Below are 24,985 nucleotides of genomic sequence, written 5' to 3'. Positions count from 1 at the left end.
AAATCGCGCTGAAATTGCAATGGATCGAGCTGTCGAAAATCAACCATTTATCATGTACCTATTTTCGGCAGCCTTTAAAGTGAAAAAATAATCATATGTTGGGGTTTTTTAAATTCTCAATGAATAAATTTTAAACTAATTTTATTGTTCAGAAAAATCGAAACCTCAACTTTTTTAAGCTCTAGTTTGCTAAATCTCAAAAGTGCCGAACTATCGGCAATCAGAGCAAATCGGACGAAATTTTTTGAGCTCGGCACAAATATTTCGATATTTCGGTAAATATTGATCGAAGTGCGAAAATCCTTCGTATTTAAAGAATGAATAATGATGTATTCCTTCAAAAGTGGTTGAATGAACATTTCTTTTGCGATTTTTCCCATAATTTTGCTATTTTTGCCGACCTGCCGAAAATAGGTACACTGCCGAAAACTGGAGCAGTTACCCTAATGCACTTTTTTTACTGTAATATCTAACGTCAAATTGCAGAATTTTTAGCTGTTATAATTCCATACATCTGCCAACAGTTACCAAAAAGTAAAATATTTTATCCAAACGTTAATTTATCTACTTTATAAAAAATACTTCAACAATATTGTAACGCACCAAAAAATTACTACGCTGATAACTAAAACTACAAACTTTAATATAGACGAAGATATAAACCCCCAAAATTACTAAAACACATTTAAGATAATATCACACTCGGTGAACAAGACATGAAGACATTCCGAGGATGTTTTAATGGCAAACACGTGAGAAAAACTACAGTAAAACATGCAACTATCCCGAAAAACTACCAAACATTATCATGCAAGAGAGAGAGAGAGAACAACTGTGAGTGTAGAACAAGACACAACAATACAGCACAAACAACGTGTAATAGAAGCAAAACACACCAGACAAGCAAATGTGAAAACGCACATAACAAATACACGAGAGAAATGCAACCTGAAACAACACGCACAAGGTGGATTAGTGTGATGTAAAGTGTGTTACATTAATAGTAAATTAAGCCATGACCAAACACAAAACAACAGAACAAAACAGAAAAAAACACTTAAAAATAACTAAAATGTGAAAACACCCAGCATGTAGTAGTAGTGGTAGTAGTGAGAGTAAGTGCCCCGAGAGATGGCGCTGCTGTTCGCTGTACCCGCGCACATGAGTGCTTTGCGGTGGTGAAAATCAAATCGCTACACTACCTTGTGCTCCTGGGTGGAGTACACGATCTGGCCGGTGCCCAGATTCTGCACCTCCTCCTCAACATTGTGCGTAACGCCGTCCTCGTTCTTGGTGATCACCTGCTTGGTGGTCGTCTTTACAACGGTCGGTGTGCCAGCGTTCTGTTTGCTGCCCGCCAACGACGCTGCACCCGAGCCGATCTCCTTGATGCTTTCCTTACCGTACTGCGCGGTCATATCATCGTCCGAGCTTTCCGATTCCCGTCGCGTCGCCTTCTTGCCCATATGCTTGATACCTTCGTAGAACTGTTCGCGCGTAATCGGAACGGTTTCCTTCGTCACGGTAACGTTCTTGCCGAAGTGGCTCGGTTCGATGTCGGCATAGTTGAGGATGAGTTTGCCCGTAACCGGATCACGGATAGCCGTGGCCGGATCGATATCGCCCGTGTTCGGGTCGATGTGGCCCCACTCGGACTTGATGCGTCCGGTAACTGGATCGATCTCACCGCTCAGTGTCATCGTTTGCGTAACGGTCGTTCGTGCTCCGGCAATGCGCGGATCGTTCGGATCGACGTTGTACGTTTCGCCCGTGATCGGATCACGCATCTTGTACAGGTAGAGCGTTTTCGGCGCAACGTTCCGGATGTGTCCCGTCTCGGGATCCAGATCGACGGCGCTTACGTCCAGCTCCTCCGGTTTGCCCCGCTCGTCCTTCTTCGTGATGATGAAGATCTTGATGATGACTAGTCGGCCCGATTTCGGATCGATGCGGCCTACCTTGGTGTAGATTTCGCCGTCCTCTTCGTTGATTTGCGTTGCGGCGAACAATGGTTCACCGGTGCTTTCGTCCAGCTGGCCGGTGGCGGCGTAAATCTGCCCGGTCGTCGGATCAATCTTCGTGAGGTTCGGGTCCATCTTGGACTGTCGTTCGATTTCGTTCGTTTTCGGATTCAGATAACCGTAGATCGTGATGACGAAGCCCGTTTTCGGATCGACCTGGCTGGAGGTGTAGATGGTTTCACCTGTCTTCGGGTCTTTGCCACCGTCCGGCAACCATACTTGATTCGTTTTGGCGTCCACCCGCACATCCTTGTCCTCGACGGGGGCCGCTGGAACGTGCTTGCCCGTGACCGGATCGATGCGGTTGTGCACGATGCGAATCGATACGATACGTCCGTAATCCTTGTCCGTTTTGCCCGTCTTGGGGTTCACCTGATTCTTCAGCAACACCTGCCCCGTTACCGGATCCACCTTGATTTCCTTCGTCTCCGTCTTACCCGACTTGGGATCGACAAACGTGACGGTTTGCTTCACTAGATCCAACTGGCCGTACTTGGTGTTTATCTTGCCGTCCTTCGTGTCCAGCTGGCCGGTGCTCTTGTCGATCGTAATCGTCTTCGGATCAACCAGACCCTTCTTGTCGAGCTTGCCGAGCACCGAGGTAACTTCAACTACCGGATCAACCTGATTTCCGATCGCAATCAGATGTGCCTGACTGTTGTCCAGCTTGTTCGTCTTCGGATCGGTCACGCCGACCACCATAATTTGTCCATTGTTGCGATCAACCGTTACCGGGCGAACGGCGGAAGCTGCCGGCGATGGTTTTCCCGTTTTCGGATCGATTGCCCGCAATTCTCCAGTGCGCGGGTTAATGTCACCGTACTTGGTGCTCAGAATACCGGTAGGGTGGTTCAAAATTCCACGGCTCTTTTCGATTTCTCCATTAATGGTATCGATTTTACCCGTGTTGGTATCAACCTTGGACGTGATCGTTGTGATCTCCACCACGGAATCTTCATCCGGCACGACCATAATGGCCTGTCCAAGGCTGTCGTCCACCTTACCGCTGGCAGAGTCCACAACTCCACCGACAACGTGCAGCTGTCCGGTTTTCGGATCCGTTTGACCCTGGAACGTTTCGTTCTGGCCGGTGCGAGTGTTAAAGTTAACCACCGTGCCCGCCTTAGGATCGATCAGTCCGTACTTGCTCTCGATCTGCCCCGTCTTGGTATCCAGCACACCGGTCGAATGTTCCACCACACCCTGTGCCGTATCGACCTTCTTCGTCTTGGGATCAAACTTCGAAATGATCACCATGATCTTAACCTTCTTCTTGGCCGGTTCGGCAGCAGCAGCGGCTGCAGCGGCTGCGGCAGCTGCACCCGCCTGTTCGCCCTGGATGAACGCATTGCTTGTGTCATCCAGCGGCCGGAACGTACCGGCACCGGATGCTAGCGGATCAACCGTCTGACGGCCCTTGTTGGGTGAGTACGATCGTGCGCTCGTACGGACACCCTTCTCAGCGTCAGTCTCGCCCGGAAGTCCTCGAGCAGCCGATTTCGGAGACAATTGGTCCGGCTTGCCTGCTGCGGCGGCGGTGGCGGCACCGCCACCCGAAACAGGAGAACCGGGTGTTTTGCGCTTCTCAACCGACTCACGCACCTTTTGATCTTCACCCGGAGCATAGTTAAAGGCCAGCCCAGTCGCACGGCGACTCTGCGAGTTCGGACTCAGCTGCGGCTCGTTCTCCTCGTTCTGACGCAACGGTGCTTCGTCGTAGCGGAAACCACGCGTCTTTACGTTCTTCTTGTGCGCAGCCGGATCTTGCTCGCTTTCCGAATATTCGTACGGTTTGGTAAAGCCCGGCTTCTCGGGGGTGGTCTGCTTGTTCGTGGTGTCTTGAGCACGTGCCTGAACAGCTTCCTTCGCTGGGTCCTTCTTACCCGCACTGCCGTCACCGTTTGCAGCGGCTATCAGCTTAGCCGGCTGTTGGTGGTCCTTGCCGGTTTCTTTCTTGTCCTTCGGTGACTTGCGACCGGATGAGAACAGGAATCCCTACAAAAAGGTCGACGGTACCACAAACACACGGATGGACGGGCGGTACACACACAGTTACGGCGGGATGGACGCAACACACATTGGCGACGCATACAGGACGACCACACAGCACACATATATACACACATACATGGATCATTTAGGATGTCGGAGGGCGGGTGAGAGGGTGACGTTGGAACACGGGTCAACGCAATAGTAACAGAATGTTTGTGTGTGTGTGTGTAACATAGAAAGGAGAGAGATGGGGAGAAACAAAACGGGGGAGGTGTAAAAGAGAAAAATAAAATCAATCAACGTTACGCCTAAAACGGTTCAACACTACTACTTAAACACTTTATGGAAATCGATTGAGTGCTTGCGAAAACGGAAAACTGGACTGGACACATCTCTTCGTTCGGCATGTAGTAGTAAGAGCAACATATAGAAAATCCGACAAATGAACTACCAACGAATTGATCTCCCACAGCAAACACGCACAACAATCAAACGCTACCACTATCATTTTGATGGAAGAAAAATACAACACAAGACACACTCAGCTTCATTACCGACGGGCACGATCAACACTAGTGTCCGCATCGATCCGGAGTCGAGTTCGACCCGTGGGTGCAACGAGTACGGGTCGACCCAGACTAGCTGCACCCACGGGTCGACCCGAACTCGTTGGAACGAACCTCCGGACCCGGTAGGTTCGGGTCGACCCGCCCATCACTAATACACACCACGTGAGATGACTTCGGCAATTTTTGGGCATTACCAGATGGCAAAACAAAGTTGCATTCGATACTACTTTCAAGTGAATAGAGGGCTGAACTAGTTTGAATTAAAAAACGAAAATGGAAAAAGGTGGCAAAAACGTTCTACTACAGCTGGAGAAAGAGAAGACAAAAAAAAGGACGCTAAGAGATTTGAACACGGTCGGAAATGTTATTCAAATCACAAAGAAGTAGAAAAAAATCTACGGTACAAGTATCAAATATCTCGATTGAACAAACATGTGCTAGACATTGCTAGAGAGAGGTTGAAAATGGTTTCAGTACTGATAAGCATTTCATCTTACCTTGCGTTTGCCCGACGGGGAAGTAGCTTCTTCTGCGGAGGAGTTTAGCGCATCGGCTTGTCCATTGTTTCCTATAGAAAAAAAAAACCCAAAAAACCATTAGCAGCGTTCTTTGAATTTATTTCTAAAAGCATAGAGAATTTTGCGGCTCATTTAGAGGTGTCAACAGCAATTTTTCACCTCTGTAAAGGGCTTTTACGACATCTGGATAGACAATTAGTTGGAAAATGCTCTTAAAACATTTAAAGGTAGCCGGCAAACGCTGACGACCACCAAACTCACCATTCAGACCTTCATCTTTCTGGGAGACTTGCTCTGGTTTGTCCTTCTTTCCTGCGCCTGGCAGCACGGCCACTCCTCCAGCCGGTTTCTGTAAATGTGGATGGATGTTTTACAGAAATTAGATACGTAGGTAACTGTTTCGATATTTCGAAAAAGTAAAATGGAAAAAAAAATCGTTCACAACCAGCATGCATTTCTGAGTAACGAATTAAAGTAATGAAAAGACGAACAGTGTGTGTGTGCAACACATTCAATGCATATGCAGTAAAATCTAGTCTAAATTCTACATAAAGCGCGGCCTATTTAAAAAAATAGAAGCATCAACAATATGTTGCAGCTTGTTCTTTAACTTAATTCGTAGCGTTTTATAACTCTTTTTTCCACATTGACAAATTTTAATTTAAATATTCCATTTTTATTATTTTACCGACTAATTTTGATGATAAATATTATATTTTTGCAGAACATCCTTTCTATAAATTCAAAAAACCACCACGAATTAAGTTAAAAAAAACGCGTAAGTAAAAGTAACCGTAACTATTTGTGTGCCACGATCAGATTGCGATTGCACGAGAAAGAGGCAAAACCGAGTGATAATCATAAACGAACTGAACGCAACGAAATAACCGAATATACAAAAATAGAAAGTAGAAGAAGAAAAAAACGAAACCAAAACCAAGTTGAGTGTTGAGTGTCTAATTGAGCTTATTAACCTGTGCCGGTACAACGTTTGGCGATGTCGTTTCGTACTCTCCCTCGAGGGAGCTCTGCGATGAGGCGGACGCCGTGCCAGTGCTGGACTCGCGTTTCAGCTATCGGCCAAAGCCCACCACCAGCCGAATCGAGTTTTAGGGGTTTTTTTTTTTAGATGAGTGTGATCGTTTTTTTTTTCGGGGGGGTTTTGTTAGTAGAATGCACGCGCATTTTTCGAGATCGACGAGAAAAGTAACAAGCAAACAGATAGTTTCTTATTAGTGAAATTAATTAAACACGGGCTTGGGGAGTTTAGTCATGGGAGTTAATCCGATTCATTCACGCGTTGCGATCGTACTGACAAAACGATAAGGGAGACACAGACAAAGAGAGGCAGAGAGAGAGAGAGTAATTTGAACAGAATAAGTGAATACATGAAAAGACACATTATCTTTGAACAAGAAAAAACAAAAAGTAACGTCTTGTAACATGTGTGGAGTTGATCTAAATTTTGCAATAACATCCAAACAAGGCCACGATTTCTACGAGTGTCGTCGACAACGGGGGGTCGGTTCGGGGGGAGGAATTGGAATTGAGTTGGAACGAGCCAAATTACATAGTGACAGAGAGGTAGGGTAGGTAAGTGTTACGAACACAACGAGAAACATCGCTAGGTGATCGCGCGCGACGAAACTAGTTAGTAGTAGGTAAGTGTTTAGTTTTGTTACAATCTGCACCCGCTCTAGCTGAGAGGTAGACGCTAGTTATGATAGTGCGCGGCACACTTACGCGTTCCTTTTTGTCCTTCTTGATCGGGCTGCGGGAACCACGGGTCGGCGAATCCAGATCGGGAATGTGATCCGGCGGATGGGACATCGTGTGCCGTTTGTTCGCATCCTTGTTTGCGTCCTTGGCGGCGGCACGTTCCTTTTCTTGCTGTGCTAGAGCTAAAACGGAAAGAAGAAGAAGCGATTAGCAAATGTAATCCTCTTAGTACGACAGAGAGAGCTCCCACTCACCATCCATACTACGGCTGGAAAGTCGCTTTCCGGTCAAGCTACGCTTAAAGTCTGGCGCCGGCCGCTCTACCGGCGTTTTTCGCGTCTCGTAATGCGTACGGCCAGAGTACCGGTACTTGGAACCGAGGCGCGGGAACAGACTTGACTTCTGTTGCGGCTCGGGCGTCATCAGCCGGAAGAAGGTGTGATGTTCGACGCACGCCTTCCATAGCTTTTTAGCTGCGCGATGATTTTCCAGCTTGAAGCCGATCGTCGACTCGTACTGTTCGAACTCGCCGGGACGGATTTTGATGTAGAAGTTGTTGCGTTTGTAAGAGATTTTTAAAATCTTCGGCCAGGCAAATCGGTTGATGCGGAGTCTGTAAGGGATGATGCAAGATTAGTTGCAGTTCTGCACTGAAAGGGAAGTCTCATTTCACTTACTTGTCTCTGTAGACGAGCAAACCGGACGCACAAACGCCAAGCATGATGTCAACGCCTTCCGAGTCCTTCGCCGGATGCAAATCGACACCGTACATAGCGAGCTTTTTCGCATTTTCAAGATAGTGTAGTTCAGCTTCTGCTGGTGTTTGACTCCTACGAGAGAGATTAAAACAATTTCGTTAGCACTTTCTGAAATTCAACGTTCTCTAAATTCGTATCTTACTTGTGTGTTTTGTGAAGATCGATAACCTTATCCAACAGTTCGGGCGTTTGGTTAGGTGCGATCTTGAACTCCTTCAGATACGAACGATCCTTCATCTCTGCCGGATCGTAATCGCCGAGCTCGGACTGTACCAGGTACGAGCCGAGCAGGGCATGTGTGACGAACGAGCAGGGCAACCGTCCCTCCAGGATGTCGTTGCGCACCTGCAGACACAGATGGTAACGCGTGATGTCCTCCTGCAGCTGGGCCGGTTCCGGTGGGTAGAATTTCACCTCGAACGCGAGATCCCACGGATCGGACCGGAAGAACTTCGTCACCGGGCGCTCGAGATCGAGCCAGGCGCGCGGATCGTTTGCTGTGTGGTACGTCAGACCGAAGTAATCTTTCTCCAGTATGTTCAGACCGGCACAGACCGAGTTGAGCAGGTCGCGCCCACGGCACTTTCGCTAAAATAGAAGAAACCCGACCACGTTAGTTACAAGTCATGAACGGGTTGGCGGCAATTGCCGAGAGCTGGCTGGATATAAGATACTTACATCAATGGTCACCTCCAGAATTGAACCATCGAGCAGTGTAACCTTCGCGAGAGCCGCCTTTGAGTTGGTGGGCTTCTTCTTCGGTGTGCTGGGACTGGTGGCAGCGGCCGGATCCGCCGCTTTCGTTGACTCTCCAGGCATTGCACAGCTAATTACGTTCCTCGCGTCCAAGTTCTAGGCCCCACTACAACACTACCGATTGTCGTTCCGATTTGGCACCAACAGCTACAGCTATAGGTCACTCGGCCAACACGAGCGTGCGGTGTTGACGCTGTGCACTGCTGCGAAACGTACTTCCGGACCTCTCTCACACTCTCTGCAAGCGGAAACGGAGCGGAGTGAAAAGGAAGAGAAAGAAAATGAAATTTAATTGCAACCATTATCGAAGCGGCGATAGGCCGAATGGGAATGGAATATCGCTAATGTATTTAACAGTGTCTCGGCACTTTGTCGTCATCATTACGAGCCCTCTACACACACACACACACACACACACACGCACAACCGACGACCCTGTCAGAGTTGATAGGATCTGCATTTGGCCGTGCCATGCTGTGTGCCGTGGTTTTCCATTTCAGTGTGACTCTGTGTTTCATGTTCCTATTTCGTACCACACCCTGATAAAAAGCCGACGGTGGACGATGGCATGGAGACAGCAGCAGTGAAGTCACACCAGAGAACCTGCGAAATTCCTTCCCTCTGCGGGCTCACCAGTACGGTTAGGTGGTGACCAATGCGACATTAGCTAAGCGCTAGCCAGTAATTGGACATCGGGCAGACATTCAGGCCGCCGTCTAGGCGAATGATGCACTCTACCCACAGTGCGGCACACCGTGTGGGGTGTGTGTGTGTTAATGAGAATGGAATGCATAGCTTAAATCGATTTGCGCTCAGTAGATGTCACTAAACGAAATTAAGTTTACGATACAGTAGTTTGTAGTTAAAACAGGCTTAAAATGGATGAGCAGTTCATAATGTAAATGAAACGAAATTAACTCGCAAAGTGTCTGGAATGAACTAGATCGCCCATCAAGCCTAGTGGACCGATTATTCTTGTTGTGTGCAGTGAGGAACAAACCTCTAACGTCAGCTGTTTGGGGCGGAAGCGTGATTAAGGCGACACACAAACCTCAGATAAATCATGGTTGTGTCAAAAGTCGAGTGCATTCGTTCCGAATAAAAAAGGGAATACTGGACAAACAAAAACACAACAGAACAAGCCATGTTGGTGATAAGAAAAACATACCCTAGGAGCGTCTATTTATTTATGTTTTCATTGCTGACAATGAACCACCACAGGGCGAACCGGAGATGGTGAAGTCACAATTTTAGAAGCTTTCATTTATTTAGAATTTAGTGCTTGCAGTTTAATTTAAAGTATCCCCATCGTTACAAGAAAAGTGTCTAGACAATGAGACGATTTGAAGGAGGTTTGAGAGAATGATTAGAGGGACTTTGATGGCGCGACGATTAGTCAATTCTCGCCGTTCCTGGCTAATCATCATCTTAAAGCCCACCAGCTTTTGGTAGTGGAGATATTAAGTTATTGCTCAATCTTATGGACACAGCTCCTAATAAACGATCTCATTCGTGTCCCACCACATCCACAGCGTCATCCAACAAATGCTTCAAGTTCGTCTGCACAGATACGGGAATTAACTATTTCCTTGAAAATGAAACCGTGTCAATAACGTACGGATGTCCGTTTATCGGTGCATGTGCTGAAGTTGTGTACGGTTGCACTTTCCTCAGCTCTTCTGCCCTTTCGCCAGTGTAAGAGGGTGCTTTGGGAGTGCCCCATCATGGGTGCCGCCCTTGGCTGGGAGTGGATCACAAGATAAGGCTCCCACCACCTTATCTTATCAGGGTCAACGATAATGGAGGACACCGCGTATCGGAATCACCACTTGCGATTGATCCACTCACAACAACAAGTGGACGACAGATCGAACACATCAGCTTAATGCAGGCACACATAACGAAGACGCGCTGCTCTACTGTACCTCTGGCCAGGGTAGGCAGACAAGCCGGATCACCGAGTAGCAGGGAGGGTAAGAGCCGGAGTTTAAAGAGAGATTGTCTTATCACCAAAACCGTTCAACCGGCAACCGGGGAAAAAGATTACTTCTCTTTTCCGATCCTCAAGTCCACCTCTTTCTGATGCTTGCTGACATTGCTTGGCGATCGTAATAACCCCATCGAATGCGAAGAGGAAACAAAGTGGCCCCCGGGGCGCAAGAAATACTTTCGCTGATTGTTTTGTTTTGATTTGCGTTTTGCATAGGGGCAAACGTGAGGCAAAACACTGCAATATGCGCTTTTTCTGCAACCAATCGGCAGTGTGTGTAGGCGCGCGCGAGTGGCTATATTTAGAATCGTGAGCTCATTCATTTCCGTTTAGTTCAGGAAAATATGTATTGAAGATGGTTAAGGAAAGTTGGTGGGAGTGTTGGCGAACCGCAGGATTAATGTAATTTGCGGGAGGGAAAGCTAAAAAAAAATGCGGATATTACTCCAATAATTTGTTCTACGTTTCTGAAGGCGTGCAGTTCAATAGGTTCAACAGTATTACTAAGTCCAGTTAGAGACTCTTATTTGTTACTGGTCACGCTAGCCATAACAAGACATCTTGTAATTCTTGTAATATTACTTAATGAGATTCAAGTTATCTTGTTATTTCTTACATCTACAACCAATGCTTCAAGTTTCAATCTTATTAATCCCAACAGCATTGTATTGGGTTTCATCCCACTCAAAAATCTACTTATCCAATTAAACATTAAGCTACAAGAAAAACAGCAAGCTGATAACAATTTATAGCATAATTTGCTTTATGTCGTGACTTTCGCTGTCCATCTTGGGGAGGCTTCAGACTCTGCTTCGATGCATCCCACACACACACACAAAAACACAGGGAAGCAGAAAAGACAACGTTAACGCCTTTCACTGGATGATGAGCCCACATTTGGAAGCTGACACACATTTATTCGTTTTCTCCGGTGACGCGCTCGCTGATGTACAATTCATGATGGTACATCTTTACTTCACGGCTCAATCCATTGTTCGCCCTCCTTTGCACAACACAACATATCTTTTTCACCTTAACAGAAGCGCATCAGAAGCACCCACGACCAACAAACCCCATTCGCAGACAGGCGTGGAGGCGCCAATTTTCCTTCAAGCTTGCGGCAAACGTTTAACGATTCCACCCCTATTTGTCGGCCCTACTCTAACCCTCGGATCCACGCGGATTGCTTTCACTCGTCAAAACAATGTGTGGGGATGGATGCATGGGGAAGATAGTTTTTCCTCTGCCCAACAGATATACAACCAACTAACAACGGGGTGTTTGGTTGGTAGTTTTTCCGGCCGTCGATCGTTTGTACGACGACGTCCGGAGGGAGTTGGAACATGGGGCTATAGCGCCCAAGGACAGAGAGTGAGAACATCAACGGACGGACTTTATTTTTTCCTTTCGGCCTGTCCAATACTGTGTCTCTCGGTGCGTTGGTCATAAATTGTCGCGCGATAAAAAGGGCCACACCCAGGTAGGATCGGTGTTCGGCAAGGGTTTTTGCCAGTATGACGTTTGAAAGGATTAGAAGAGAAGCTACCAGTAACTATGCTATTTGCACTAAAACCATAACATCGATAGGAGTTTGCTTAACATAACTCACCGCCCAAAGCGAAACAACTGAAAATTGATGTTCAACTCCACGAGTCGGCAAGCGAATTAGTGATCCCCCGATGAAACACAAACATTGTTTTATGATAATGGAGCAATGCTTCGCGGGTCTGGAGACTCTCGGTGGCGGTGGTAATTATGTTGTTACTTTTTGTGTTTGTTTCCACCGCTAATGATTATGCACCGCTACACAGAGCTGTAGAGAATCGCAAGATGTGTACATGGAACCTTCTCATCCAACAAACTTGGGAACAAACAATTCTGGCCCGGGTTTCCCTGGTGCAGAACACGCTTTTTCTAAAGTTTAACTCTTTTATAGGTGGAGATACAGTTAAATCAGAACAGAATTGCTCTTTTATAATTTTAACAGATGGGTACATATGTACATACTCTCCCAGGACACACATACAGATGAAGATCAAAAGCAAATATAATAAAAATTTTGTTACACTTTTTCCTAAAAAAATGACCCAATCGATTGATCGTACTACAAGGGCAGACGGACGTCCATCCTGAATTTCCCGCGCACCATAATTTATGCCTGCTGTTGGACGTGCTTTTTTATGAGACTGTTCTGGGGAGGCCCCGTCCGGCTTTCTCGTATCTGCTGCGTAAAAAATCCCCTACGAACGCGAAAATTTTGAGCCACAAGCATATTTATGATTCATAAACATGGAATGTTATCTTTTTTCGCGTGTCCACTTGTTCACCCTTCATCACCATCGGACTCCGTACAACAATTTCCTTCACTGCCATAATGATGCACAGGGCCCAATGGGGGGGAAGTTGGAGTATCGCACTCGCATCGGATGCTATGGTTTTTTTTTTGGCGAACATTTTTGATAACATCCGTCAATGGTTTGAATGGTTCGTGTTGGTCTGTGGTAAAGACCGAGACTTAAAATTGCGCCAGATATGTGACGTTGTAAGGCGCGTACCATGTGTAGCTATAATTATAGCACTGTCGTAATAGACGGACGTAAACAACGTCCGACTTGTACGCCGGTTGATATCTGTTGCGTTAAATTATTTAACTCGGATTAAATGTTATCTCTAACCGATGCACGCGTTCGAACGGTCCTACCTGTCACGCACGGGAAGATAACTACCACCTACCTATGGACACAGGTGGTGGTCACGTATATAGGAAACGGAACTGTCGGTTGTTTTGTCTCCTGTTTATGCGGAAAACCTAGGCAAACAGTGGGAAATTAGTATGCCGCACGTAGTACGAGGAAAAGGAAAAAGGGCTCTCAGGTGACCCTTTTCTTCATTAACAGGAAGCTGGCAATCGTTTGCAGAACTTTGTTTGCTTTCGTTAGTAAACCTCCTTTTTTTCAATGGAATAATTCAAAGAATAAAAAAAGGATGACTTTGGGGAAAAATGACTTTGCGGAATCAAATTAATCAATGAAACTAATAAAGTATGCAATACGCAAGACGGTGTGATTGAGAATATGCAATTCCTTTGGCAAATTTAATTTAACCCCCAAAGGTATGCAATGCGCATAGCAAAAGTCATGACTCAATATTTTATTATGCCTCGTTTGTTCCTTTTTTATAATAAATATTTTAAAAAGTGTTTTAGCAACTAGGAAAAAATATAAGCTTTTAAAAGGAGATATTTATTAAAAAAAAATCACTAGCTTATGTCAAAAGTCCCGTTTAAACAATTCACATCTAAATCCAATTAACATCATTTATGTACTCAACGCACTATTACCGCGCTCGTTAGCACATAGAACCCACTGTTCTGCTACTATCCAATATCACCCAACAAAGAGTATCATTTGCTCATCAGTTCCAACACACTAAACACACTAAGAGCCTCCCTTACAGGGACAGACTCTGCCCGAATCCAACAGCCCTGTGGTGGTAAAAACAAAATCGATAATAATCCAAAACTTATCGACCAAACACACAGTTGCACAGTGGCTGTCGCCCGGGCTCGGACGGGGATCGTCCTCAGATTGCGGTCGAGAACGCGGACGGAAACGGGTGCGTGTGTCAATGGCTGGGTGCGTGTGCCGACGTCAGGACCTTTCGCGTGACACATCGTCCCAAAAAACCACGAGACTGGAGGTGGTGTGTGTGTGTGTGTGTGTGCGTGTTCTAACCTCACTGTTCGGTTCCCCTCGAGGCCGGAACATAGTCTGCCCTGGGTGCGGATCAACTTTACGACCACCTTCTCTTCCTTCGGTCGGTCGGTTTAGGTTTCATATCGTGCACTTCCAGCTACAGGCTGCCATGGAAGGCATGAGCTCTTTGCCTGCTTCCTCCCCATGAATGCGCTAGACCTTCCACGGACTAAGTGATGTGTTGTGTGTCTATATATATTAATATAAACAAACGCAACGCGCCGTAGCGAAAAAAACCCAAAAGGATGGACACATTCAGTGCCCTTTTCGGGTCACTTGCGTCAGTTTGGGCCATGGCAGAAAGGTGTTACGAGCCTGGCCCCGCCGGTCAAACATGGACGATAATTCCCCGGACGAAAATGAGGCAAGCGTCGGTGTAAAATGACCCGAAAGTAACCTTGATGTTCGTGTTTTACTGCACCCAAACATTTTCAAACTTAGCTTTGTTTTAAGTTCTAAAATTATAAAATTATCCACGAACAAAACTTTAACTTGAATTTATTGTAATACTCACATATGGCCCATTGCAACTCACTCGCCAGGTCAGACGGAATCGAATCAACTCGTCTTTCACAGCATTCCTGACCATAATAGTAAATTGAATTTTTATGACCATTCGTTCTTCTTCGCCAGCGTCATGATTGCTGGTCAAAGTATGAAGGTCGTATAAATCAAAGCTACTTGAGGGAATGCGATTCTTCTATTGCCAGGTCTCTCCGAGCGCCATAGATGGATCTTGCTGACACCAACCAGCATTCAGGTAGCGGCAGCCACGTTCATCATGAATGCAGTTTTAATCTACAGTATGTTACTTCAACTTGTTCAGCTTCTTAATCCAGTAGCATCTTTGACTGGGATTTCACGAGATGTATGCTTTTGTCAAGCGACTAAATCACGATAAACCCGAGCAAAAGGAATCCTAATCCATTTCCGTACAACTCAGCAGGAATCAAATTGATTTAGCAAGACCGTCTGGCTGTGAACTTGCTCCCTGCTCCCAGGGCGGGGAGGATTCCCATCCATCTTCAAGGTCCGGCCTCGTGCTGGTGATAATTTAATTTACCATGTTAAATCCGACACGCTCCAATGCTAGAACGATCCATTATCGTCATTGCGCCGCCCCAGCGACCGTCACACACAGGACACCCGCCAGATAATAATAATGCGATCGACTCGTCGGCTCCCGTACCATACGACGTGCGCATAATCGTGTTCGTTGCTGTAACCTTTATATTGATGCAGTGGATGAAGACGAAGTCCGGAAGGTGGATTTCAATTTTGACACTATCCCGGAGGCAAAGCATTTCCAACACGCTTTAACCGCTAATCCCCGGAAGGATTTTAACGCTGTCTGCAACAGCCAAAATCGAAAGGAAACTGGGCATAATTTGACTACTCTTCTGGGGGCGGGTGGGAGGGGGGGGGGGATTGATTTTCTGGCACCCAGCCAGCTATTGTGCTCTCGTATAGGCCCGTTGTTTACCGAATGTTTGAATGTCTCGGGTACAATTTCAAGCGGATTGGGAATCACTGCCAGAAAGCGGTGGCTCAATGCGCTCCCCCGAATAAGTCGACGGGACATTATTAAATATTTATCATACCCACTACACTACACACTACAGCACCTTTGGATCCTTCCCCACTTTAGGGCTAACGAGTCGTGTGTGTTCTCTTCTGCCCAGTGAGCACAAACGCATTCGAAAGTGAAAGTTAATTCGTTGCTTCACATGCTGAGCTAAAAATTTAATTCCCCACTTGGCACGGACGACCAAACCGCCTAGTAGTGTGTATGCCTTCTTGGTGGGCGTTGGAAGGTGATGATTCTCTTTCCTCCGTCGTCGTCCCACACAGTTGTCTGGAAGCAATTTTAAAATCCACCACCGACTGTGCAACAATCAGCCAACAATCGTAAGCGAGGAGGTGACACTTAATGGGAAGTAGTTGGGGAAGCGAGTACAAGAGCGCCAGTAAAGATTGGCAAACATCGGATGCATAAATCATCATCAGCGAGCCGAGCACAAAACGAGCACGGTAATCGTCGCGTCTCTTGGCTGTGTGGTGGTAAACGTGCGACAAGTTTTCCACTTATGCTTCCTTCGGGAAGGCACCGATGAGATAGATGTATGGCACACGCCGTACGTGTATGTTTAATTAATAAAAACAGGGTTCCCCTGGAAAGGGATGAAGGCATTGAAGAATTGAAAGAAGGATGGAGAGGATGGGGGCTTGCAAGAAGGGTGAAGTAGATGTAAAGGATGCTCAGCAGTACTTGCTTCGAGGGAGCGGATGAAGAGGACTGTTAAGAAGAGATTTCAGAACCCTTTTATCCTTAAAATGTACAGATATGTTTTATTGTAATGGGGAGTGCCTAACATTTCGCTTTACTACTAGATATCATGAATATTGTGGGGCAGTTCACAAGGTGCTTGATATGATATCACAAATGTCTTCAACAATGTCTTCAGGTCTCAAGGTATTTATAATTGTTGATGATCCAATACTTCATTGGACATACTGTCATTGCGATAAATTCTGCCGCTATCGAGACGTCTACAACTGCAACTATGATATGATCTTCTCTAATTGTAATAATTGGCTAAGGGTTTTGCCTGGTCATCTGCATATTCTACCACCAGACATTGTTAAGCCGGTTAAGCCGACCCGGTAGAAAAACCGGTAATTGAAAAGGGTCATCGTCCCTTTCATTCGCCCTTAGCCATTGCACAACGCACATACGCTGCATTTTGCATCATACCTCTCACACAAGTGTGTGTGTGCAAACGCACCGCCGAGCGCAGCGCGTAATCCGATCGATCGTCGATGGATTTCCACCCCGAGTCTCTCAACCACACCCTTCATCCATTCGCTCGTTCGCAATAGTAAACAAAAATCCACGATCCATCGCACGCCAACACACACACACCCCACCTGGAAAGCGTGGCAAAGCAAAAGCCGCCGTGTGTATGTTATTATTTACCATAGGATGCATAGGAGGATGTCGACGTTTTGTTTACGAAATGAATCTCCGGTGGGAAGAAAAGTGTGTGACTCGTTCAAGCGGGTGTGAGTAGCGCAGACCCCACTGCTCGTCACTTTCCATCGCCCGCGGTGCACTTTCCACGAAAAACACAAAACACCGTAATTGCCGAAGAGCGAAGATGCAACACCGACGCCGACCGTTATCTCGTAGGAAAAGGTGCCTGAGTCTATGGCAGAGACGCCGACGCACCCACTGTGTGCATACTTGCGGTAATAGTGATACACGCACACGCGTAGGATGGGGATTGGGAGATGATGTTGTTGCTCTTAAAACGGGGCATGTTTGTTTATGGGTATTAATATCCATCAGTGCTGAGGATGGATGTTTCTTTTTTCGTAAGTAAATTTAAGGAGAAAAATCACTTCAACCACGAGATGTGCGACCGTCCAAAGGCGATTGGTGAGGTATTGATAGACTTAAATGTGAATGTAGAAAATATGTTTTAAGATGTTAAAATAAATTCAATTAAAAACAAAATTGATTAACTTTTCACGTGTCTTCATGAGCTGAGCCCCATCCATTACGGCGAATCCTAAAATATTTTATTTTGGACATTAACAACTTCAAAGGGACAAACAGTACTTCGTCAGTTATTGTAGGTATCTTTGATCCCAGCATTATATTTGAGTATATATTAGTGATATGCTACACTAGTAAGCTGATGGCCTCACCCTTACGCCTGCAGAGGACAAGACAAGACTTTACAAGAGTACCAAGAGACAAGAGTGAAGAACATTGAAATCGAAATTGTGAATAGACTAGAGTGAAGAACACAATTGAAATAACAAATTAGACGACAGCTTGCCGGAGGAAATTACATCATTTTAGTCTAAGTAACAGAGCTCACAGTAAATTAAAAAAAATAAGCCTTTTAATATATTTAGTAAATAATACTTTAATAGATTGTCACCTCGGCCACGGAGAGCTAATTAAATTACGGAGCTCACTCAAATAAAAAAAAATCTCTGTCCTTTTGTATTTACTTGTATTTAATTGTATTTACTAAAGTCAAATTAATTGATCACAATAAATAAGAAAATCAGAATCGCTTTTCCCTAATCAACAATCCATGTAATGCGTTTTGGCATCGGTACAATTAAACAAAATCTTAAGTTACTAGCGGATCCAGTGCCAAAATCCGATTTCTGGCCATCATATCATACCGACCACCGTCTTTCCCATCCGATCTTAGTTCCGAAACAAAACGAAACGCAGAAGAAAGCAAGAACCCCAAACACCCATCAACAAATTGCACGCAGCAAACGAACGAACGAACGAAAGGAAACAACAACACTTCAACTCTAATTACAGAAAGATAAGCAACCACTCTGGCGCCAAATGGAACTATATCAGCACTCCTCAAGCTCACAGTTTCTTGCCGGCTCCGTAGTTTCCGTGCTCGGAAGGGAGTTAACTTTAATTTTCTCAAACACATTCGGGCTCGAGTGGTTTTCTCTGGATTCGAAACAGTCCTAGAGCCTTCAGCTTCGACCTCCGCCAGCTCTTGGTGCCTTACAAGCCTCGCCCAACACGGAGAAGAAGACACATCCTTCTTATGCTCTTGTGTCCCGCGTTGTTTCCTCCCCGTTGATTACACACCTCGATGGTTTGAAAAGTTTTATTTTCTTTGCGTGCCTGAGAGGAGAACGTGTATTCTCCCCGGCAGTTCATCAGTAACGATTGCCGGTACGAGAACTACACTTCTACTGCCGCCCCGTACCGAACCACGGTGTGCTCAGGAGCGGTAATTGAGTTCCTGACCGAGTTTCCTTTGCCAGCAAAACGCAAAAGGAAGCGCCGCGGTGTTTGTTTTTTATGTTTCGCCCATGTGTGCCATTTGTTTCCATTTGCCCTAACACAGCACATAATCAACTTTATGCTGCCTCATATTTGAAGTGTGTAATGCTTTCAAGAGAAGCAATGGTGTAATGTTTCTATTTGGGTTTGAAGTTTAAAGCTCAGAAAACATGAATGATATTTTATCCAAAGACACCAGAGTTCAAAATATGATTCAATTTGGCTTAAGACTAAATTTACCCTTTTTTCTGTGAAACCCTATGAAACTAATCGCTTAAAAAAGCTAACCTTTAGTTCCGCACGGGTTGCATTAAGATTTATGTTCGATTCAAATCACGTCCCTATATTCTCAGAATCCTTCACCATTCTTCATCCCCTGCGAAGAGAGCGGGTTGCGTTAAGCCTTAAAGAGGGTTTGATCATCAAAAGAAGCAATGCTTTCCAAAGCTGATATAGTATCAACGTCCAAGTTTGATAGTAAAAACAAATCCCCTGGAAGAAAAAAAACGCGGTGAATCCTTGGCCGAACTTGGCGGTGAATAAATAATAAATTCAACTCCTGGAAAAGTTCCCGAGGACAGCACACCAACCAAACGTAGTTTCGCTCGTCCACAAATTCGACCTAAACATCAATAAAGAAGGTCCAACAAAACGGCAAACTTACAAAACATCCACCCAGCAGGGATAAACATTTACTTCTCGTTTAACGAATTTGATAGCGCGGGGGCCCACCAACAACATCCACATCAACCTCAACTAACCAGAACCCAAAGAGTTCCCGCCAATAAAACGGCAACATGCATCCCACCGGGTGAGAATCGCGAAAAAAGAAAGTCCTCCAACACCCTTGCTTGCTGAACCTTCTTCCTAGGACCACACCTCCTTCAGTGAAGTGAGAGGACCGACCAGGAGAGTCCACTATATCCGAGGAAGTGAGGTGAAGCAGCGAAAGAAAAACAAGCTCCGGAAAAGGAGAAGGCAACTACTTCTTGCGGCAAGCTTCATACCACTGCTGTGGTGGCGGGATTTTGCATTATCGACGGAACTGTGTTCCCGTGCTGTGTGAGTGTGTGTGTATCGAGTGAAAGTAGGTCGTCGACAGGGCACGCGTAGGTTCGCGTTCTTAGGCGTCTCCGGGCACGCTGCTCACAATCTGGGTCACTGGAATGGGTTTACGTTACGAATCGTTCCCCTGGACCAGCAGGCAGTATACAAGCTTGTTGCTTTTGAGGCTGTCGTGTGCTGCGGTTTGCTTGTATGTTGTTGCTGTGGCATTGAAAAGGGTTTTGACAGCCACGGATCGATCCACGTTCGTGACAGATTGTTTGACAGCTATCCGCGGCGATCCGGATACTGCCTTCCGTTGAAGGAACACGCAGGACCCGCGGCGTTATTTACGAATTCGATTGTAGATTTTTTGTTGTTGTATTTCCCAAACTATAAAATCCTTTTCAAAAAAAATTACGCCAAAACACATCATCCCGAACAATGTGTCTCGAAATGTCCATCACACAGGGAGCAAGAATCAGCACGACACGCAGTGGCACGATCATCATCATCACCGCAGAAACAAATTTAGAATTGTCTTTCCCGTTTGTGTTTTTCTCCTAACCCTCTCTCCCTCATTTTCCCACATCGAGCTAGTGGCTGTGTGCTCCACACCGTATGGAAAATGTGGTATTTATAGGGGTGAGGACACCACCGTGTGTGTGAAGATTTTTACTGATGCGCTCGAGATTTTTATGCGTTTTGCTTCTGTTTTCTTTTTGCTTTAGGTTTCATATCATTGAATGTCTGGGGGGGAGACCTTGGAGAAAATCGAAACCTTCAGAGTGAAAGAGGGGCATGTGGACCAGAGCCGAGGCGCGTGGGGGAACTTTGAGAATAATAAACAATCGGACATATTACGGGGGCTCCGATCCGTTTTGCCAGCGATACATCATCCGAACGGTGACCAGTGTGAACTGAACTATGATTAGAGTTCGGCGATGACACGTGTGGCTGGTGGTAGTAGCGCTGAGCTGATGACCTCCAAGCAACGAGCGGAAACACCCCAACAAATCGACGCTGGTGGTAAGACGTTATCAAACAATCGGTCTCAATAGAGCATGATAAGAGGTCGGTCAACTGATTAATTAGTGCGCGTCTCACCACCGAATGTTTTGCCGCCTCTTCCACCCTGTACACTGGCTTCGTCTAAATTTATGGCGAAGCTCGGAAGTATTCCCTCGAGGAATCCGACGCCGCTTCCGAAGACGGAACGGAATTTGCTCTTCCCTTTGGCCCACTTTTCACGGGGAACCGGGGCTGTGATTGCTTTCTGAGAAGTGACGGCGCAGTGGATTAGTCGGACAGCACGACACACAATGAAGGGCAGGGGCAGAGCGATTAATCAGACTCAATCCCCAATCGATGGGTTTTCTTTCGGTTGGCATGCCCCTACGCGAGACCACCAACTTTGGTGAAGGATGCCTGCCAAACAATAACATCACCAGTAGTAGCAACAATTCAACTATTTTTACCCGTTTCGACGCGCGGTTAGAAAACAAAACAAGCCACAGCAGAGGTTGCTGCTACTACGTTGGTGGTAGGTAAGTAGCAGCATGGTGGCACGCGCTTCCTTCCGTCCGAAAGGGCAGCAATCGCAGGAGCAAGGGCTGGTTGGGATATCTTTATCCCTGTGGTTGATGACTAAGCTGTTGAGTAAGCAATCTCGTGAGCGCTTTCGCTAGCTAAATAAACACTAGACTGAACTTGTGGCTCGCCAAAAAAAAGTAATCCTGATTTAGTATATTGGGAATAGTTTTTGTGGTGCAAGTCCACTATCGACTTTGCTCTCTGGGATATTTAGCCATGGCGTAAATTGCTTGTGCTATCCTCTAGACCACGTAGGTTTGTTGGGATCTTTTGGATTTGCAGGTATCCAGTTAGTTGTGCAAAGAGTTAACAACGCCTGAAAGTATGCAATCTTTTTTTTTATTTTTCTTGTGAAGTGATTTTAAAGAAACTTGAAATAAGCTCCATGAAATAATAATAAACAAACAAGTTATTTAAGGCCATTTTTGATTCGGTTGATCAGTCGGCCAAGCTCGAATTCGTAAAAGATCTTGTCAAGTGACAGGCCAATAAAACATTGCATACTTCCAGGCGAGACTCTGGCCTTCATCTTTCTTCTTCTTTTTCTTCTCTTTGTGAGGATATATCACGGTTCGGTGAGGAAGTCCAGCTTCCTAGGCGTTCAACACTACCCCGCAATAGTGAGACACGATCCTCTTTGAATATAGACCGGCAGCTAAAGGCCTTCATCTTAACCTTGAGAATTAAAGCAATTCGACCAAACCGTTCTTAAAAAATACATCTGGATGTTTAGACATCTATTTACAAACGTTGGACTGCTGTAGCATTTCCCTCAACCAACTCCAATTATTATTGTATCGAGAGAGGAGTCTGTTTAGTGTGAAAATAAACTTCCCCATCTAAACTCCACGTCTTCTGCCGCACACAACATGCTTAGACACAAGGCTATGAAAATAAACGTCACTTGAGACATGGGAGTCTGGTTTAACATATGCACATCAGCTCCGTAACCTGCTGCTGACCTCAGCGAAAATCGTACATGATGTCACGCCGAAAACCGGCGTGTGAGAGTGGACCCCTTCATCCCTATAAAACTTCCAACATTGGTGAGTTTTCCGCTCGTGTTAATGTGCCGGGTGGCTAAAAGGTACGGGAGAGGTTAGATTTAAGATATTCTGGGCCTTCCTGTGGTGGATGGTGGAGGTCACTCGCACAGGAAATGACCTTCCGCGCTTTGAACCATATTGCATACGGACATCCCTTTTATAAAACAAAAAAAAAACACGCACACGCGAGTTATTTTTATTTCCACGGGCCTTAATCGTTTAATCGCCCTGGGGAAATATCGAACGCAGAAAAGGAATAAGGAGTAGAGTAAGCCAACCATACAGTTGAACCCTCACTACAAAATTCTCAAGTGGACACAAGCAGGAAGGCGTGCTTTTAAGCATTTTAACTGTATTGAATAATTCTGTTGAGGCGTAAGGCAAAGCCAGCCGAAATGGAGCTAAATGTTTCTGATGATCTTCACCTAGTTCTTCGACGCTAATGGCAAGAGTTCCAGAAATCTATTTCAAGTGCCGCCACTCCAGCGCAGCGCTGAGTCGTGTCTGGTTTGTTGGACCCGGCGTTGGAAAGCACTCATTTGCCTGTATCATATTCGTGGATCATGACTCGGGTAACTCGTGACATCTTCACCCTCTGTCCTTCACAGGCAATTGACATCGCGCGACCGAAAATGATTTCTTACAAATTTAAACCAAACTCTGTGTTAGAAGGGGGAGAGAGCCGGACGGTACCTCATCGGCAGGGAGTCGTCCCGTTTGAAAGTGAGGTTAACTTCCACCGGGTGATGACGTACGGTTATTAATAGAAGCAATAAGTCAGTGTGTCAGTGACACCGCCCCGCTTTTACCCTTTCCCAGCCATATTATCCCAGTGTTCGCTTAATGCTGCTACTACTGGTGTGCTGTTGATGCCACTGGCACACTTTAGCTGCACCGTCGAAATTTATTGTACGTGCTACGGCGGAGCAATCGGGCGAGTGCACTAGACCGGGTCACCTTCTCGTCCACACGCCGGTTTGGGAACCTATGCAACGGAATCTCCGTATCTTCGCTGCGTATTGTATCATGTGTGAATGGGAGCGAATGGCGAAGCCGAGAAACAATTGTATCAGCCAACCTGCTAGTGACATGCTGTAAAGAAAAAGCCAGCAAAATATGGAGCAAGTGCAGCAGATTGGTTTGTGCAACTGTGTTGCTTGAAGTAATAGAGGCATAGAGGCTCTGGTGATATACAGCTGCACTTACTCATGCAACGCAGTTGGAATGTGGCCGGGAAACGTGTTCTACGACTGTGTTGATTGTGCGGGTGTGCTTAGTCAGCATTGGTTCGGACCAAGCATGACACGTCTTCGGATCAGCATCGAATCCAAGGTTTCACCCACCGCCGAGCAATATTCTTGGTAATTTGTTAAACAGCAACTTTGGCCTATAAATCACCACGAGATCGTGGCCGCAACTGGTCACTCATAATTACATCATCAACCGATTCGGTGCCATTCGGATGGTTCCAACTCCGGCCGGCAACGATGATCTCATACCGGAGAGCGTCCATACAAACGCTGGCCTCGAATGAACGCTCGGCCAAAGTGCAGAAGAGAGTGTTCGGTAAATCGCTTACTCGTATTTTAGTGGATGATCGAATATTAGCTTAACTGTTTTTCGAGTGTAACATAAAATGGTAATAAAATTTGTCCATTAAAAACTCCCCCCCCGGGTTGTGTGAAGATCCTCCAAGTTGAAGGACAATATTTACCCAAATTGTGTTTGGCTGTGCACTGTGTCGCTGCACTTTTATCTCCCAATTACGGGCTCCATTAAATCTGAGAAAAAAGTCGAGCTTTACTACTAATTCCATTACCGTAAATGATGGTTGAAATGGAGGAGAGATCGGTGAAGGATACTCTTCTTGTGCCCCAGAGCCTTTATCCTCACACTTACTCAAGCGTTCGAATGGATGGCGCATCAATCGGTTCACAAATTGAGTTTGCATCCTTGCTCACATCAAACGCGATGCGGAAATTTCAATCCCACTGACAAGGTGTGTAAGGAAATGAGTGCAAGTGCTACTACCTCCAGGCACCATCATCCTTGCCTCTCTCCTTCCGGTGGTAAATTAGATTGGCTTCTCGAAGACAACTCTGATTGAGGAGACGCTACAGAGTTTGGAAAATAATATCTTTGCATATATAATCAAGGAACTGGGGCCGGCTTTCACAATTGCTGAAAGGACGCTAGACGAGACTCATCACCTCCGGTTTACTTCTTCCTCTCTCTGTTGTGCGGTTTGGATTTATAATACACCGACCGGTGTCAACGCGCATTGGGTAAACAAGTTGAGTGATGGATGAGAATGCTTTCGTAAACAATGATGCGAAAATCAAACGTAAACAAATGCTTCTTTTTCGTTCCTACCTATTGCTAAAAGC

The 24,985-nt window shown here is 45.8% G+C and overlaps 1 protein-coding gene across 12 annotated transcripts in view; it reads right to left on the bottom strand.

Annotated features, from left to right (window-relative positions):
• Positions 1-24,985, bottom strand: part of LOC118504049 (protein 4.1 homolog) — a 43,498-nt gene that overhangs the window by 6,251 nt on the left and 12,262 nt on the right. For 10 of the 12 annotated variants that reach the window (XR_004905245.1, XR_004905244.1, XR_004905248.1 and 7 more), the window contains exons 3-11: positions 8,256-8,571; positions 7,720-8,165; positions 7,497-7,649; positions 7,074-7,432; positions 6,844-7,001; positions 6,075-6,173; positions 5,362-5,449; positions 5,080-5,150; positions 1,203-4,016 (exon numbers count right to left, since the gene is read on the bottom strand). Coding sequence is in view for 4 of the 12 variants with exons in the window: in XM_036038053.1 (XP_035893946.1) it covers positions 1,203-4,016; positions 5,080-5,150; positions 5,362-5,449; positions 6,075-6,173; positions 6,844-7,001; positions 7,074-7,432; positions 7,497-7,649; positions 7,720-8,165; positions 8,256-8,396 (4,329 nt within the window). In the remaining 8 variants the exon portion in view is untranslated. The remainder of the gene's footprint in view (positions 1-1,202; positions 4,017-5,079; positions 5,151-5,361; positions 5,450-6,074; positions 6,174-6,843; positions 7,002-7,073; positions 7,433-7,496; positions 7,650-7,719; positions 8,166-8,255; positions 8,572-24,985) is intronic. The other 2 variants (XR_004905249.1, XM_036038055.1) reach the window with 1 other exon arrangement.

The sequence above is a fragment of the Anopheles stephensi genome, chromosome 2 (assembly GCF_013141755.1).
Source record: "Anopheles stephensi strain Indian chromosome 2, UCI_ANSTEP_V1.0, whole genome shotgun sequence".
In the NCBI taxonomy this organism is placed as follows: Eukaryota; Metazoa; Arthropoda; class Insecta; order Diptera; family Culicidae; genus Anopheles; species Anopheles stephensi.
The sequence above is the reverse complement of the archived record's forward strand: the minus strand, read 5'-3'. Positions and strand labels throughout refer to the sequence as shown.